Here is an 18931-nt window from a genome sequence, read left to right as displayed (position 1 = left end):
ACCCTCACCACTCCTCTCTCTAACCCACCACAACACTCCCCCCTCCGGCGCTTACCAGTCGACCCCCCCCCCCCCCCCCCCCCCACAATTCCACCAAGGGAAAGACTTGTCTATCCTCCTTGCCTTCCTGCCTCTCTCTCACCTGGCACTTTCACACTACTGGGAAGTTCCTAGGCCAAGCACTGGTGGAACCAGTACCCACCGCTAATGGCCTGACACCATCCTGACACCCTCCTGACACCATCCAAATCATTGGAATGATGGACTTTGTCTGAGGATGAAAATAAGGAAAATCTTTTGCTTGTCTTTCATGCATGTATATGTCTTTTCTATTCAATGGGGATTTATTCCTCTGTAAACATATATATATATATATATATATAATAAAATAGTACAAATTATTTAAAATAAAATCTTTAACATTCTACACCAGATTGAAGGTTGAAGGATGTATATTATCATTGTAAATCAAAATGGTAATCCAAAGGGGATTGTTTTAGTCATGTAAAGATGAAAATAAATTATTCAAAAAATGTAAAGTTAAAACTATACTGGGTCTTCTTATCCGTCAGACAATAACTTTACTTTATAGACTGAGGTTCTTCTGATAACGTCTAACGTTCCTCTTCAAATGAGAGGCGTATGTATCACATGTAGTGAAATAACTTAAATAAATGTAAATGTTATTTTTTCTCATAACTTATTGGGGGGCATCCGCCCAATGAAATGGATGACCATGAATGTGTACTATACATTAATGCACCATAAAGTAAAATATATGATTTAGTATATCTATTGATTATCAGTTGATCAAAATGCACCTTAAAGACCTAATACTCTGTATTATTTGTGACATTCTCTGTAAACATGTATTATTGTGTTATTATTAGCCACAAAGTCATGTTTTATTATGTCAGAGGTGTTACCTGACAGGCAGTGTGAAAGACTTTTTACTCTGATAATCAAAAGCTTGTGGATTTCTGAATATATCTTTTTTTTGTCTTTTTAATATAAACATACACAAGGCTGAACGGAGAAAACAACCCTCATCCCTGAAAGAAAGAGTTGTGAGGCTCTGAGTAGGATTACAGTTCATGCATGAAAGAAGAAACAGCTGATAGCTGTGCACCTCGGCCATCCCACAACAAAGGTGCTACATTTCATGGTGTGGAAACCATGTTGCCAAAGCAACAGCTTCTGTTCTTATCCCCTCCAATCAGTGCTGCCTGGATGCCAACTTTTAACAAAGAACCATAATTGTGACTACACCGTGCCTCTTGCTGTGCATACAATAGGAAGATGAGTTGAGACTAACATCAATAAATGTTTGCTAGCTATAAACCATTCAATCTAACCGTTGTGTAATTACCATATATCACAGAAATAATAGGTCATTCTGATCTGCACACATATATACAGAAACGTTGGAAGTGAATGAATGGATGAGATGCCCTTAAAGGAGTCATCAGTCATCCATTTGCCAACAGCACAACTGCAAATTATGGCAATAATTGGATCAATAGCCATTTAGAGCATTGTAATAAATAGCCTTTTGTCACATGTACTGTAACTCTTGCTATTGTGACATATATATTTGCAGTACATATGAAATGAACAACTGTGCAACCTCAAAGGGAGAGGAGTTGATTTGTTTTTGGGACTTCATTCAGCCTTCTTGTACTTTTAGTCTTTGTATTGAAATAAAGGGAATGGAAAAAAGCATGATATGTGAGGCAGGATAAAACATGTCTGTTATTTCTATGTGCTGAATAAAGAAAGACGCTAGTCTGTCTGCTTGTCTATATGTTCGTTAATACCTGGTCCTGTCTAAATCAGAAATTCTATCTTTGAATCACCCTTTAAATCCTATTAGATTGACCCAATTATTACAACTTGCCAAAGAGAAGAATAAGTGGCATTTACAGCCCAAAACGTATTCCCGCCACAAACAAAATGGTGTCTTCTTTACATGTGCCTTGCTGTCTTTTTCCCGCACCGTCTCTCTGTTTGTGTGTGACCAAACTCCTCTCTTCCCCTAGCTTTGCCAACCCCCTTCTCTGTCTATCTGTGTTAAATGTAGAGACAAAAGCGCTCTCAAACGAGTTACTACGACCAGAAGCTGCCAATGTTTCTTCTTTCTCCACTAGAATAAGGCCAAGGTAGGAGTATTCAGACTGCCACATCTGAAGAGATGGCATGACCACTCTGTGGGGGGGGGGGCGGGGATTTGTTTGATATACATTACCGTTCAAAAGTTTGGGGTCACTTAGAAATGTCCTTATTTTTTTAAAGAAAGCAAAACATTTTCGTCCATTAAAATGATATCAAATTGATCAGAAATACAGTGTAGACATTGTTAATGTTGTAAATGACTATTGTAGCTGGAAACGGCTGATTATATATATTTTTTAAATTAAAAATGGAATATCTACATAGGCGTACAGAGGCCCATTTATCAGCAACCATCACTCCTGTGTTCCAAGAATAGACTGAAGAGTTTCAGAAGAAAGTTCTTTGTTTCTGGCCATTTTGAGCCTGTAATCAAACCCACAAATGCTGATGCTCCAGATACTCAACTAGTCTAAAGAAGGCCAGTTTTATTGCTTCTTTAATCAGGACAACAGTTTTCAGCTGTGCTAACAATTGCAAAAGGGTTTTCTAATGATCAATTAGCCTTATAAAATGATCAACATGGATTAGCTAACACAACGTACCATTGGAACACAGGAGTGTTGGTTGCTGACAATGGGCCTCTACGCCTATGTAGATATTCCATTAAAAAAATCTGCCGTTTCCAGCTACAATAGTCATTTACAACATTAACAATGTCTACACTGTATTTCTGTTCAATTGCTGATGTAATTTTAATGGACAAAAAAATGTGCTTTTCTTTCAAAAACAAGGACATTTCTAAGTGACCCCAAACTTTTGAACGGTTGTATGAATGTATGTGTGTGTGTGTGTATATATATACATACATACATACATACAGTGGCTTGCTTAAGTATTCACCCCCCTTGGCATTTTACCTATTTTGTTGCCTTACAACCTGGAATTGGGGGGGGGGGTTGTATCATTTGATATACGACACATGCCTACCACTTTGAAGAAGCAAAATATGTTTTATTGTGAAACAAACAAGAATTAAGACAAAACAGAACTTGAGTGTGCATAACTATTCACCCCCCCAAAGTCAATACTTTCTAGAGCCACCTTTTGCAGCAATTACAGCTGCAAGTTTCTTGGGGTATGTCTATAAGCTTGGCACATCTAGACACTGGATTTTTGTCCATTCAAGGAAAAACTGCTCCAGCTCCTTCAAGTTGGATGGGTTCTGCTGGTGTACAACAATCTTTAAGTCATACCACAAATTCTCAATTGGATTGAAGTCTGGGCTTTGGCCATTCCAAGATATTTAAATGTTTTCCCTTAAACCACTCAAGTGTTGCTTTAGCAGTATGCTTAGGGTCATTGTCCTGCTGTAAGGTGAACCTCCATCACAGTCTCAAATCTCTGGAAGACAAACAGGTTTCCCTCAAGAATTTCCCTGTATTTAGCACCATCCATCATTCCTTCAATTCTAACCAGTTTCCCAGTCCTTGCCGATGGAAAAACATCCTGCCGATGGTGTTCTCGGGGTGATGAGAAGTTTTGGGTTTGCGCCAGACATAGCATTTTCCTTGATGGCGAAAAAGGTCAATTTTAGTCTCATCTGACCAGAGTACCTTCTTCCATATGTTTGGGGAGAATCCCACATGCCTTTTGGCGAACACCAAACATGTTTGCTTATTGTTTTCTTTAAGCAATGGCTTTTTTCTGGCCACTCTTCCGTAAAGCCCAGCTCTTTGGAGTGTACGGCTTAAAGAGGTCCTATGGACAGATACTCCAATCTTCGCTGTGGAGCTTTGCAGCTCCTTCAGGGTTATCTTTGGTGTCTTTGTTGCCTCTCTGATTAATGCCATCATTGCCTGGTCTGTGAGTTTTGGTGGGCGGCCCTCTCTTGCCAGGTTTGTTGTGGTGCCATATTTTTTAAGAATGGATTTAATGGTGCTCCTTGGGATGTTCAAAGTTTCTGATATTTTTTTATAACCCAACCCTGATCTGTACTTCTCCACAACTTTGTCCCTGACCTGTTTGGAGAGCTCCTTGGTCTTCATGGTGCCGCTTGCTTGGTGGTGCCCATTGCTTAGTGGTGTTGCAGACTCTGGGGCCTTTCAGAACAGGTGTGTATATATACTGGGATCATGTGACTGATCATGTGACACTTAGATTGCACACAGGTGGACTTCATTTAATTCAATTCTGAAGGTAATTGGTTGCACCAGATCTTATTTAGGGGCTTCATAGCGAAGGGGGTGAATACATATGCACGCACCTCTTTTCCGTTTTTATTTTTTTTTGTCAAATTTTTTGAAACAAGTAAAAATACATTACTTCACCAATTTGGACTATTTTGTGTTATGTCCATTACATGAAATTCAAATAAAAGTCAATTTAAATTACACATTGTAATGCAACAAAATATGAAAAACACCAAGGGGGATGAATACTTTTGCAAGGCACTGTACATACATACCTGCATACATACATACAGTGCCTTCGGAAAGTATTTAGACCCATTGACATTTCCACATTTTGTGACGTTACAAAGTCAGGTTTTTTAGTAATAATGTAAAAAAAAATATATATACATTTACGTAAGTATCTTGGCCTTTTACTCAGTACTTTGTTGATGCACCTTTGGCAGTGATTACAGCATCGAGTCTTCCTGGCGCTACAAGGCACACCTGTAATTAGGGACTTTCTCCCATTCTTCTCTGCAGATCCTCTCAACCTCTGTCAGGTTGAATGGGGAGCGTCGATACACAGCTATTTTCAGGTCTTTCCAAAGATGTTCGATCGGGTTCAAATCCGGGCTCAGGCTAAAGGACGTTTAGAGACATGTCCCGAAGCCACTCATGCGTTGTCTTGGCGGTGTGCTTAGGGTCGTTGTCCTGTTGGAAGGTGAACCTTCGCCCCAGTCTGAGGTCCTGAGCGCTCTAGAGCAGGTTTTCATCAAGGATCTCTCTGTACTTTGCTCCGTTAATCTTTCCCTCAATACTGACTAGTCTCCCAGTCCCTAAAAACATCCCCACAGCATGTTGCTGCCACCACCATGCTTCACCGTAGGGATGGTGCCAGGTTTCCTCCAGACATGACGCTTTGGCATTTAGACCAAAGAGTTCAATCTTGGTTTCATCAGACCAGAGAATCTTGTTTCTCATAGTCTGAGTCTTTTAAGTGCCATTTGGCAAACTCCAAGCGGGCTGACATGCCTTTTACTGAGGTGTGGCTTCTAAAAACCTGGTTTCGCTTTGTCGTTATGGAGTATTGTGATGTCATTATGGGGTATTGTGTGTAGATTTTTGAGGAAAAACATTAATTTAATTCATTGTAGAACAAGGCTGTAACGTAACAAAATGTGGAAAAAGTCTAGGGGTATGAATACTTTCAGAATGCACTGTATAATATATATATATATACAGTGGGGAGAACAAGTATTTGATACACTGCCGATTTTGCAGGTTTTCCTACTTACAAAGCATGTAGAGGTCTGTAATTCTTATCATAGGTACACTTCAACTGTGAGAGACGGAATCTAAAACAAAAATCCAGAAAATCACATTGTATGATTTTTAAGTAATTAATTAGCATTTTATTGCATGACATAAGTATTTGATACATCAGAAAAGCAGAACTTAATATTTGGTACAGAAACCTTTGTTTGCAATTACAGAGATCATACGTTTCCTGTAGTTCTTGACCAGGTTTGCACACACTGCAGCAGGGATTTTGGCCCACTCCTCCATACAGACCTTCTCCAGATCCTTCAGGTTTCGGGGCTGTCGCTGGGCAATACGGACTTTCAGCTCCTTCCAAAGATGTTCTATTGGGTTCAGGTCTGGAGACTGGCTAGGCCACTCCAGGACCTTGAGATGCTTCTTACGGAGCCACTCCTTAGTTGCCCTGGCTGTGTGTTTCAGGTCGTTGTCATGCTAGAAGACCCAGCCACGACCCATCTTCAATGCTCTTACTGAGGGAAGGAGGTTGTTGGCCAAGATCTCGCGATACATGGCCCCATCCATCCTCCCCTCAATACGGTGCAGTCGTCCTGTCCCCTTTGCAGAAAAGCATCCCCAAAGAATGATGTTTCCACCTCCATGCTTCACGGTTGGGATGGTGTTCTTGGGGTTGTACTCATCCTTCTTCTTCTTCCAAACACGGCGAGTGGAGTTTAGACCAAAAAGCTCTATTTTTGTCTCATCAAACCACATGACCTTCTCCCATTCCTCCTCTGGATCATCCAGATGGTCATTGGCAAACTTCAAACGGGCCTGGACATGCGCTGGCTTGAGCAGGGGGACCTTGCGTGCGCTGCAGGATTTTAATCCATGACGGCGTAGTGTGTTACTAATGATTTTCTTTGAGACTGTGGTCCCAGCTCTCTTCAGGTCATTGACCAGGTCCTGCCGTGTAGTTCTGGGCTGATCCCTCACCTTCCTCATGATCATTGATGCCCCACGAGGTGAGATCTTGCATGGAGCCCCAGACCGAGGGTGATTGATCTTCATCTTGAACTTCTTCCATTTTCTAATAATTGCGCCAACAGTTGTTGCCTTCTCACCAAGCTGCTTGCCTATTGTCCTGTAGCCCATTCCAGCCTTGTGCAGGTCTACAATTTTATCCCTGATGTCCTTACACAGCTCTCTGGTCTTGGCCATTGTGGAGAGGTTGGAGTCTGTTTGATTGAGTGTGTGGACAGGTGTCTTTTATACAGGTAACGAGTTCAAACAGGTGCAGTTAATACAGGTAATGAGTGGAGAACAGGAGGGCTTCTTAAAGAAAAACTAACAGGTCTGTGAGACCCGGAATTCTTACTGGTTAGTAGGTGATCAAATACTTATGTCATGCAATAAAATGCAAATGAATTACTTAAAAATCATACAATGTGATTTTCTCGATTTTTGTTTTAGATTCCGTCTCTCACAGTTGAAGTGTACCTATGATAAAAATTACAGACCTCTACATGCTTTGTAAGTAGGAAAACCTGCAAAATCGGCAGTGTATCAAATACTTGTTCTACCCACTGTATATATGATTTTTCTTTTATTTGTCATTTTGTTTTTGGAACAATGCAAATGTTTTGTTGTAAAGATCAATCTGAGTGATGTACAGAGAATTATTGCTGTGCATGATTTGGGGGGGATACCAAAACAGTTGTAATGTTGAAAAATGACCTCAAATGTACGATGACTTTCTACTATAGAAGAAAAGCGTAATAGATATTTATTCAGTTAAGAGCTCTGTTGTATTTATAATGATATGTTGTGTGGTCCTCTCACGAATCGGGAAGGCATGCAGTTTATTAGGCTACAGATGAAATACGTTGTGATTTAACAGGGTGATGAAAGTGCACGGTGATGAGCTTGATGCTACTTTCCAATAAATAGCGAGGGTCCTCTCCTGGTGAAATGATGATCGATGCTTGGCTGCCGTTTTTTGAATAATTTAAATAATCTCTCATCCATAATAATCTCATAATGTAGGCTAGCCAGCACTGTGTCAGTATGTCATCACACACAGACTAGTCAGTTTGATAGAAATGTGTCTGTGTTGGGAAAATGTTCATCTTTTCATGAGGATTTAAAAAAATATTCACATGAAAAGCTGTCGCCAATTGGATAGAAACCTAGCTATAGGCTCATTAAATTACTCTATTGCAATAAAGTAGTTATAGATACTTGGGGATTACAAAAGTGTTGGTGGATGAAACAACTAATTATAAATGGGTCTAAACCTTCACTTAAATGCTAAAAAAAATCTTAGCTACTTTTGTCACGATAAATTATTTTGTGTTCCCGGTCCCATCTTTAGTAGAGGTAGTGCTAGTTAAAAGTAGTCACCCACCCTAAGTCACCCACCCTAAGCCTTCTCTGTACTACCTATCATGCATGCAGTGCCTCCACTTTGCATATTTGGTGTTACTTCCTGGATGGTGGTCTGGACACTGCATGTCTCTATGGAGTCTAGTATAGCACAGTAGGTCCCATTTTTTATTTAAATAGTCTGCTATACACTGACAGTCCAAAATATTAGGAACATGACAGAAACTTACCAGATGAATCCAGGTGAAAGCTACGATGCCTTATTGATGTCACTTGTTAAACCCACTTCAATCAGTTTAGATGAAGGGGAGGAGACGGGTTAAAGAAGGATTTTTAAGTCTTGAGACATGGATTGTGTATGTCTGCCATTGAGGTTGAATGGGCAAGTGCCTTTGAACGTGGTATAGTAGTAGGTACCAGGTACACCGGTTTGAGTGTGTCAAGAACTGCAACGCTGCCTGTTTTTCAAGCTCAACAGTTTCTGTGTGTGTCAAGAATGGTCCCCCACCCAAAGGACATCCAGCCAACTTGACACAACTGTGGGAAGCATTGGAGTCAACATGGGCCAGCATCCCTGTGGGAAGCATTGGAGTCAACATGGGCCAGCATCCCTGTGGGAAGCATTGGAGTCAACATGGGCCAGCATCCCTGTGGGAAGCATTGGAGTCAACATGGGCCAGCATCCCTGTGGGAAGCATTGGAGTCAACATGGGCCAGCATCCCTGTGGGAAGCATTGGAGTCAACATGGGCCAGCATCCCTGTGGACGCGTTCGATATATTTTAGTCCATGCCTGATGAATTGAGGCTGTTCTGAGTGCAAAAGGGTGCAACACAATATTAGGAAGGTGTTCCTAATGTTTTGTACACTCACTGTAGATAGTCCCTTATATATGTTCTCTAGATGCTTACATTTTCAACAAACTGTCAACCACATCTGGAGTTATAGATCTGGGGAAGGGTACCAACATTTTTTTGCAGCATTGATGATCCCCAAGAACACAGTGGCCTCCATCTTTCTTAAATGGAAGATGTTTAGAACCACCAAGACTCTTCCTAGAGCTGGCCGCCCGGCCAAACTGAACAATCGGGGGAGAAGGACCTTGGTCAGTGAGGTGACCAAGAACCCGATGGTCACTGACAGAGATCCAGAGATCTTCTGTGGAGATGGGAGAACCTTTCAGAAGGACAACCATCTCTGCAGCACTCCACCAATCAGGCCTTTGTGGTAGAGTGGCCAGACGGAAGCCACTCCTCAGTAAAAGGCACATGACAGCCCGCCTGGAGTTTGCCAAAAGACACCTGAAGACTCTCAGACAATGAGAAACGCAATTCTCTGGTCTGATGAAACCAAGATTGAATTCTTTGGCCTGAATGCCAAGCGTTACGCCTGCAGGAAACCTGGCACCATCCCTACGGTGAAGCATGATGGTTGCAGCAACATGCTGTGGGGATGTTTTTCAGCGGCAGGGACTGGGAGACTAGTCAGGGTTGAGGCAAAGATGAACAGAGCAAAGTACAGAGAGATCCTTATTGAAAACCTGCTCAGACTGGGGTGAAGGTTCACCTTCCAACAGGACAAAGACCCTAAGCACACACCCAAGACAATGCAAGAGTGGCTTCAAAGAAGAATGGGAGAAACTCCCCAAATAGAGGTGCCAAGCTTGTAACGTCATATCCAAGAAGACTCGAGGCTGTAATGGCTGCCAAAGGTGCTTCAACAAAGTACTGAGTAAAGGGTCTGAATACTTTTGTAAATGTGATTTTTCCGTAATAAAAAAAAAAAGAAATAGCAAAAATGTCTAATCCTGTTTTTCTTATCATTATGGGGTATTGTGTGAAGATTGATGTGGAAAAAACAACAATATAATACATTTTAGAGTAAGGCTGTAACCTAACAATGTGGAAAAACTCAAGGGATATGAATATTTTCTGAGAGCACTGTAGGTACAGTAGGGGTAAAGTCAAGCCGTTTAGGGTCCTATTGGTTCAAGACTTGATGCACCACTACCGCTTGCCGTACAGAAGCAGAGAGAACAGTCTATATGACTTGGGTGGTTGAAGTCTTTGACAATTTTTGGGGCCTTCCTCTGACACCTCCTGGTATAGAGGTCCTGGATGGCAGGAAGCTTGGCCCCAGTGATGTACTGGGCCGTACGCACTACCCTCTGTAGCGCATTGCAGTCGGGTGCCTTGCAGTTGCCGTACCAAGCGTTGATGCAGCCAGTCAGTGGGCAGGCTGTAGACCTTTTGGAGGATCTGAGAACACATGCCAAACCTGTTCAGCCTCCTGTGGGGGAAGAGGCGCTGTAGTGCCCTCTTCACAACTATGTGGGTGTGTGTGGAACATGTTAATTTCTTAGTGATGTGGACGACGAGGAACTTGAAGCTCTCGACCTGCTCCATGTGAATGGGGGCGTGCTCAGTCCTCCATTTCCTGTAGTCCATGATTAGCTCCTTTGTCTTGCTGACGTTGAGGGAGAGGTTATTGTCCTGGCACCACACTGCCAGGTTTCCTATAAGCTGTCTCATCGTCATTGTCAGTGATCTGTCCTATCACCGGCGTGTCATTGGCAAACTTAATGATGATGTTGGCATCATGCATCTCTGTTGATTTGTAACGGCTTGTGAGAGTTAGGGTTTGGGTTGTGGCTAGAGATGTGGTTAGCCCCATCTCTAGCCACAACCCAAACCCCATCTATAGCCACAACCCAAACCCCATCTCTAGCCACAACCCCATCTCTAGCCACAACCCTAACCCCACCTCTAGCCACAACCCCATCTCTAGCCACAACCCCATCTCTAGCCACAACCCAAACCCCATCTATAGCCACAACCCTAACCCCACCTCTAGCCACAACCCTAACCCCACCTCTAGCCACAACCCTAACCCCACCTCTAGCCACAACCCTAACCCCACCTCTAGCCACAACCCCACCTCTAGCCACAACCCTAACCCCATCTCTAGTCACAACCCTAAGGGTTATGGCTAGTGATGGGGTTAGGGTTGTGGCTAGAGGTGGGGTTAGGGTTGTGACTAGAGATGAGGTTAGGGTTGTGGCTAGAGATGGGGTTAGGGTTGTGGCTAGAGATGGGGTTAGGGTTGTGGCTAGAGATGGGGTTAGTGTTGTGGCTAGAGATGGGGTTGTGGCTAGAGATGGGGTTGTGGCTAGAGGTGGGGTTAGGGTTGTGGCTAGAGATGGGGTTGTGGCTAGAGATGGGGTTGTGGCTAGAGGTGGGGTTAGGGTTGTGGCTATAGATGGGGTTTGGGTTGTGGCTAGGGTTAGGGTTGTGGCTAGAGATGGGGTTAGGGTTGTGGCTAGGGTTAGGGTTGTGGCTAGAGATGGGGCTAACCCCATCTCTAGCCACAACCCTAACCCCATCACTATCCACAACCCTAACCCCATCTCTAGCCACAACCCCATCTCTAGCCATAACCCTAACCCCATCTCTAGCCACAGCCCCATCTCTAGCCACAACCCCATCTCTAGCCACAACCCTAATGTTGTGGCTAGAGGTGGGGTTAGGGTTGTGGCTAGAGATGGGGTTGTGGCTAGAGGTGGGGTTAGGGTTGTGGCTATAGATGGGGTTTGGGTTGTGGCTAGAGATGGGGTTGTGGCTAGAGATGGGGTTGTGGCTAGAGGTGGGGTTAGGGTTGTGGCTAGAGATGGGGTTAGGGTTCGGGTTAGGTTTGAAGCTAAAGTATTCGGGTTGAACCGGGATGTGGACATAAAGCTAGGGTTAGGGTTGTTGAATGAAAACCGCTGGAGGCTACAGTATAGTAGTTATACTGATCCACCACCATACCGCTGGAGGTTACAGTACAGTAGTTATACTGATCCACCACCATACCGCTGTAGGCTACAGTACAGTAGTTATACTGATCCACCACCATACCGCTGTAGGCTACAGTACAGTAGTTATACTGATCCACCACCATACCGCTGGAGGCTACAGTACAGTAGTTATACTGATCCACCACCATACCGCTGTAGGCTACAGTATAGTAGTTATACTGATCCACCACCATACCGCTGTAGGCTACAGTACAGTAGTTATACTGATCCACCACCATACCGCTGGAGGCTACAGTACAGTAGTTATACTGATCCACCACCATACCGCTGTAGGCTACAGTACAGTAGTTATACTGATCCACCACCATACCGCTGTAGGCTACAGTACAGTAGTTATACTGATCCACCACCATACCGCTGTAGGCTACAGTACAGTAGTTATACTGATCCACCACCATACCGCTGGAGGCTACAGTACAGTAGTTATACTGATCCACCACCATACCGCTGTAGGCTACAGTATAGTAGTTATACTGATCCACCACCATACCGCTGTAGGCTACAGTACTGTAGTTATACTGATCCACCACCATACCGCTGTAGGCTACAGTAGTTATACTGATCCACCACCATACCGCTGGAGGCTACAGTATAGTAGTTATACTGATCCACCACCATACCGCTGTAGGCTACAGTAGTTATACTGATCCACCACCATACCGCTGTAGGCTACAGTATAGTAGTTATACTGATCCACCATACCGCTGTAGGCTACAGTACAGTAGTTATACTGATCCACCACCATACCGCTGTAGCCTACAGTACTGTAGTTATACTGATCCACCACCATACCGCTGTAGGCTACAGTACAGTAGTTATACTGATCCACCACCATACCTCTGTAGGTTACAGTAGTTATACTGATCCACCACCATACCGCTGGAGGCTACAGTACAGTAGTTATATTGATCCACCACCATACCGCTGGAGGCTACAGTACAGTAGTTATATTGATCCACCACCATACCGCTGGAGGCTACAGTACAGTAGTTATACTGATCCACCACCATACCGCTGTAGGCTACAGTACAGTAGTTATACTGATCCACCACCATACCGCTGGAGGCTACAGTACAGTAGTTATACTGATCCACCACCATACCGCTGTAGGCTACAGTAGTTATACTGATCCACCACCATACCTCTGTAGGTTACAGTAGTTATACTGATCCACCACCATACCTCTGTAGGTTACAGTAGTTATATTGATCCACCACCATACCGCTGGAGGCTACAGTACAGTAGTTATACTGATCCACCACCATACCGCTGTAGGCTACAGTATAGTAATTATACTGATCCACCACCATACCGCTGGAGGCTACAGTATAGTAGTTATACTGATCCACCACCATACCGCTGGAGGCTACAGTATAGTAGTTATACTGATCCACCACCATACCGCTGTAGGCTACAGTACAGTAGTTATACTGATCCACCACCATACCGCTGTAGGCTACAGTAGTTATACTGATCCACCACCATACCGCTGTAGGCTACAGTATAGTAGTTATACTGATCCACCACCATACCGCTGGAGGCTACAGTACAGTAGTTATACTGATCCACCACCATACCGCTGGAGGCTACAGTACAGTAGTTATACTGATCCACCACCATACCGCTGTAGGCTACAGTACTGTAGTTATACTGATCCACCACCATACCGCTGTAGGCTACAGTACAGTAGTTATACTGATCCACCACCATACCGCTGGAGGCTACAGTACAGTAGTTATACTGATCCAGCACCATACCGCTGTAGGCTACAGTACAGTAGTTATACTGATCCACCACCATACCGCTGTAGGCTACAGTACAGTAATTATACTGATCCACCACCATACCGCTGTAGGCTACAGTACAGTAGTTATACTGATCCACCACCATACCGCTGTAGGCTACAGTACAGTAGTTATACTGATCCACCACCATACTGCTGTAGGCTACAGTACAGTAGTTCTACTGATCCACCACCATACCGCTGTAGGCTACAGTACAGTAGTTATACTGATCCACCACCATACCGCTGTAGGCTACAGTAGTTATACTGATCCACCACCATACCGCTGGAGGCTACAGTACAGTAGTTATACTGATCCACCACCATACCGCTGTAGGCTACAGTAGTTATACTGATCCACCACCATACCGCTGGAGGCTACAGTATAGTAGTTATACTGATCCACCACCATACCGCTGTAGGCTACAGTACAGTAGTTATACTGATCCACCACCATACCGCTGGAGGCTACAGTACAGTAGTTATACTGATCCACCACCATACCGCTGGAGGCTACAGTACAGTAGTTATACTGATCCACCACCATACCGCTGTAGGCTACAGTAGTTATACTGATCCACCACCATACCTCTGTAGGTTACAGTAGTTATACTGATCCACCACCATACCTCTGTAGGTTACAGTAGTTATATTGATCCACCACCATACCGCTGGAGGCTACAGTACAGTAGTTATACTGATCCACCACCATACCGCTGTAGGCTACAGTACAGTAGTTATACTGATCCACCACCATACCGCTGGAGGCTACAGTACAGTAATTATACTGATCCACCACCATACCGCTGGAGGCTACAGTATAGTAGTTATACTGATCCACCACCATACCGCTGGAGGCTACAGTATAGTAGTTATACTGATCCACCACCATACCGCTGTAGGCTACAGTACAGTAGTTATACTGATCCACCACCATACCGCTGTAGGCTACAGTAGTTATACTGATCCACCACCATACCGCTGTAGGCTACAGTATAGTAGTTATACTGATCCACCACCATACCGCTGGAGGCTACAGTACAGTAGTTATACTGATCCACCACCATACCGCTGGAGGCTACAGTACAGTAGTTATACTGATCCACCACCATACCGCTGTAGGCTACAGTACTGTAGTTATACTGATCCACCACCATACCGCTGTAGGCTACAGTACAGTAGTTATACTGATCCACCACCATACCGCTGGAGGCTACAGTACAGTAGTTATACTGATCCAGCACCATACCGCTGTAGGCTACAGTACAGTAGTTATACTGATCCACCACCATACCGCTGTAGGCTACAGTACAGTAATTATACTGATCCACCACCATACCGCTGTAGGCTACAGTACAGTAGTTATACTGATCCACCACCATACCGCTGTAGGCTACAGTACAGTAGTTATACTGATCCACCACCATACCGCTGGAGGCTACAGTACAGTAGTTATACTGATCCACCACCATACCGCTGTAGGCTACAGTAGTTATACTGATCCACCACCATACCGCTGGAGGCTACAGTATAGTAGTTATACTGATCCACCACCATACCGCTGTAGGCTACAGTACAGTAGTTATACTGATCCACCACCATACCGCTGGAGGCTACAGTACAGTAGTTATACTGATCCACCACCATACCGCTGGAGGCTACAGTACAGTAGTTATACTGATCCACCACCATACCGCTGGAGGCTACAGTACAGTAGTTATACTGATCCACCACCATACCGCTGTAGGCTACAGTACAGTAGTTATACTGATCCACCACCATACCGCTGTAGGCTACAGTACAGTAGTTATACTGATCCACCACCATACCGCTGTAGGCTACAGTACAGTAGTTATACTGATCCACCACCATACCGCTGGAGGCTACAGTACAGTAATTATACTGATCCACCACCATACCGCTGTAGGCTACAGTACAGTAGTTATACTGATCCACCACCATACCGCTGTAGGCTACAGTACAGTAGTTATACTGATCCACCACCATACCGCTGTAGGCTACAGTACAGTAGTTATACTGATCCACCACCATACCGCTGGAGGCTACAGTACAGTAGTTATACTGATCCACCACCATACCGCTGTAGGCTACAGTACAGTAGTTATACTGATCCACCACCATACCGCTGTAGGCTACAGTACAGTAATTATACTGCTTCTCTCCTGATCCACCACCATACCGCTGTAGGTTACAGTACAGTAGTTATATTGATCCACCACCATACCCCAGCCAGCCAGCTAGTTCTTCTTACTGCTCACAAACAGGTACTTCTCCCAACTGCATGTAAACCTGACCTGTGAGCCCTGACCTGCAACGGGTATTGTAGTGCCATTTAACTGGTGTCTGTCTGTACAGTATTCTGTGTTTCGGTGTGATTTGTGTAATGTTTGTGTGTATGTGTCATATGCCTGTTTGTGTGTATGTGTCATATGCCTGTTTGTGTGTATGTGTCATATGCCTGTTTGTGTGTATGTGTCATATGCCTGTTTGTGTGTATGTGTCATATGCCTGTTTGTGTGTATGTGTCATATGCCTGTTTGTGTGTATGTGTCATATGCCTGTTTGTGTGTATGTGTCATATGCCTGTTTGTGTGTATGTGTCATATGCCTGTTTGTGTGTATGTGTCATATGCCTGTTTGTGTGTATGTGTCATATGCCTGTTTGTGTGTATGTGTCATATGCCTGTTTGTGTGTATGTGTCATATGCCTGTTTGTGATACCTGCATACTTGCCTCTTTTTTGCGTGTGATTTTTTTATTTTGGTTCTTTTGTTTTGTTATACTGAACAAATTGTATTCTGGGGAGTAACATGCTTTAGAGAATGACATAATGACCTAAGATTAACTTTTGTATGACATTGGTTGGGGTTTTTGAAAAATACTTCAATCTATCCATATATGGGAAAATAGTGTTTTAAATATGTTTTACTGTCTATAGCATTCATTGGTTATATGTAAAGAATGTGTTTAATCAAATGTAAAAGTGTAGTGTGATAAATATTTATGTTTGTGGCTATGGTTAGTTTACTAAGAAGTGACACATTACAATGATAAGTGACATTATTTATGTATTCTTTGAGATGGACATGAATGTTCACACCATAGGACTCTGTTTACCTTTCAGTGTGAGGCTTTTGAGTGAACAGTTTGACCGCTTTTGAGTCAGCAGGACCCCGTCGTAAGTGACACGATGAGGCACCTGTTGCCATTCAGCCAACCTATCACGCATTAATTCACTGGCTTCCTCTCACCTCAACTTGGTCTTTCTTACGTTCACTATCTAACTCGACTAGTCACTGTCATTGGCTAGTCTGGTTTCATGAGGGTCCATAGCCTGGGTCTGAAATGGTACCCTGTGCATGACTGTATGAACGTTCTGAACAGAATAACCAAATCTTCATTCTCTGTTGATTTTATTTTGTAGCATGACTGCTTGCCTTGTTCACACATCAGTCTCATTTCACCCTTAACCCATCTTCAATCAGAGGCAGCTCCAAACTCACTCTCTTGCTGCAGTAAAAGTGATGATTCTCTGCTCTGTAATCCTGGGTGTTAATAACTGTTGGTCCCCACTTCCCATTTTTCATCTCTCCTGTCCCTACAGGGTCCCCCCGCCAAAGGAGAAACCAGCCCAGGTCACTGAGGACCAACCCAGGCCTCTCATCTCTGACCATGACCAATCTCCTCCTCCAATCCTCTATTAGCTCCATGCTCTACTTCCTGTTATCCTTGGTTCTGATTGGTTGCTGTGAGGCACAGATATATTTAGCCAGCCAATTGGAAGAGAAAAACCCTGATTCTGCTGGAAAAATCCAAGCACACACAGGATTGATCTTTCTCAAGTACTGTAGACGATGTACTGCCTTTGACATTTAGTTTTAGCAGGACCTATGATGACTGAACCTGTCTAACTAAACTATCCATAGCATTCAAGCCCAACTAGCCTTGGACTGTATCTTCAATAAAATTAAAGCATTTGAAAACTGTTACATACTGTATGCAGGAAATTGTAGCTTATTCTGTTATTTGTTACAGATAATGATTTATGCATACATTAAGTTTAAGAAGATGTTGTTGTTTGATCTATATTAATTTGGGGGTCTAGTTCTATGATCTGGTCATACATTATGTTACTTATTGCCATTTGGGATTTGGTGGGAATATCTTTAGTTTGTGTGAGCAATACATTTGTCACAAAGTAAAGTATTTTCTATATTTCAAAGGGCCTATGTTACGGAGAATAAACAGAACACTGGACAGGCTGGCTGTGTGTAAAAATGTTCTACTGGAGTCTGGGTTCTACTGGGACCCCAACGTTCTACTGGAGTCTGGGTTCTACTGGGACCCCAACATTCTACTGGAGTCTGGGTTCTACTGGGACCCCAACGTTCTACTGGAGTCTGGGTTCTACTGGGACCCCAATGTTCTACTGGAATCTGGGTCTTAGGACAGAGAGAAAGAAAAGTTCAATACTATACACAATACACAAAGTTATAGCATTCTATATAGATTATTTTCCGTGTTATATACATATTGTAAATGACAGCAGAACAATAGGATTAAGAATTCATGCATACAAACAATATATTAACTGTTAATTAAAATTAATCCTATTGTTCTTCTGTCATGCCATTACTACATAAGACAAAGGATTTGTACCTTAAAATAGATATTCCTGTTGTATTTTGTACCCGTTTCTATATGTATGTAGTTCTCAACCAGTTTCATTTGTCTGTAAATCAATCTACAATGTATAGAAAGACGCACTGAATTTACTGTAAGACATATAGGGAAAATAACACATTGCAGAGTGTATTCCGTATATTACCAGTGTGTTTATACTGTGCAAGAAGAAATAATAATAAGCTCATTCCTTTGGGTGTGTTTGTTTGTGCGTGTTCCAAGAAATACATGAGACACACATTGATGTGTAAAACACTTTATTTATATTTCATAACGTACAGGAAGTAGAGTGGGGTGGGGCATATCTTGCTGACAGCATCCATAAACTAGTCATGTTTGTTTAAATCACGACCAGGACACATCTTATTGACAGCATCCCTAAACTAGTCATGTTTAAATCACGACCAGGACACATCTTACTGACAGCATCCCTAAACTAGTCATGTTTAAATCACGACCAGGACACATCTTACTGACAGGATCCCTAAACTAGTCATGTTTAAATCACGACCAGGACACATCTTACTGACAGCATCCATAAACTAGTCATGTTTAAATCACGACCAGGACACATCTTATTGACAGCATCCATAAACTAGTCATGTTTAAATCACGACCAGGACACATCTTACTGACAGGATCCATAAACTAGTCATGTTTAAAT

General features: G+C 43.1%; 1 protein-coding gene across 1 annotated transcript in view; it reads left to right on the top strand.

Annotated features, from left to right (window-relative positions):
• Nucleotides 1-18448, top strand: part of LOC120030042 (brain-specific angiogenesis inhibitor 1-associated protein 2-like) — a 66093-nt gene extending 47645 nt beyond the window's left edge. The window contains exon 11 of the mRNA XM_038975361.1: nt 17189-18448. Within this exon, the coding sequence (XP_038831289.1) occupies nt 17189-17288 (100 nt within the window). The 3' untranslated portion in view covers nt 17289-18448. The remainder of the gene's footprint in view (nt 1-17188) is intronic.
• The last annotated feature ends 483 nt before the right edge of the window (nt 18449-18931 follow it).

The sequence above is a fragment of the Salvelinus namaycush genome, chromosome 35, assembly GCF_016432855.1.
Source record: "Salvelinus namaycush isolate Seneca chromosome 35, SaNama_1.0, whole genome shotgun sequence".
Lineage (NCBI taxonomy): Eukaryota > Metazoa > Chordata > Actinopteri > Salmoniformes > Salmonidae > Salvelinus > Salvelinus namaycush.
The sequence above is the reverse complement of the archived record's forward strand: the minus strand, read 5'-3'. Positions and strand labels throughout refer to the sequence as shown.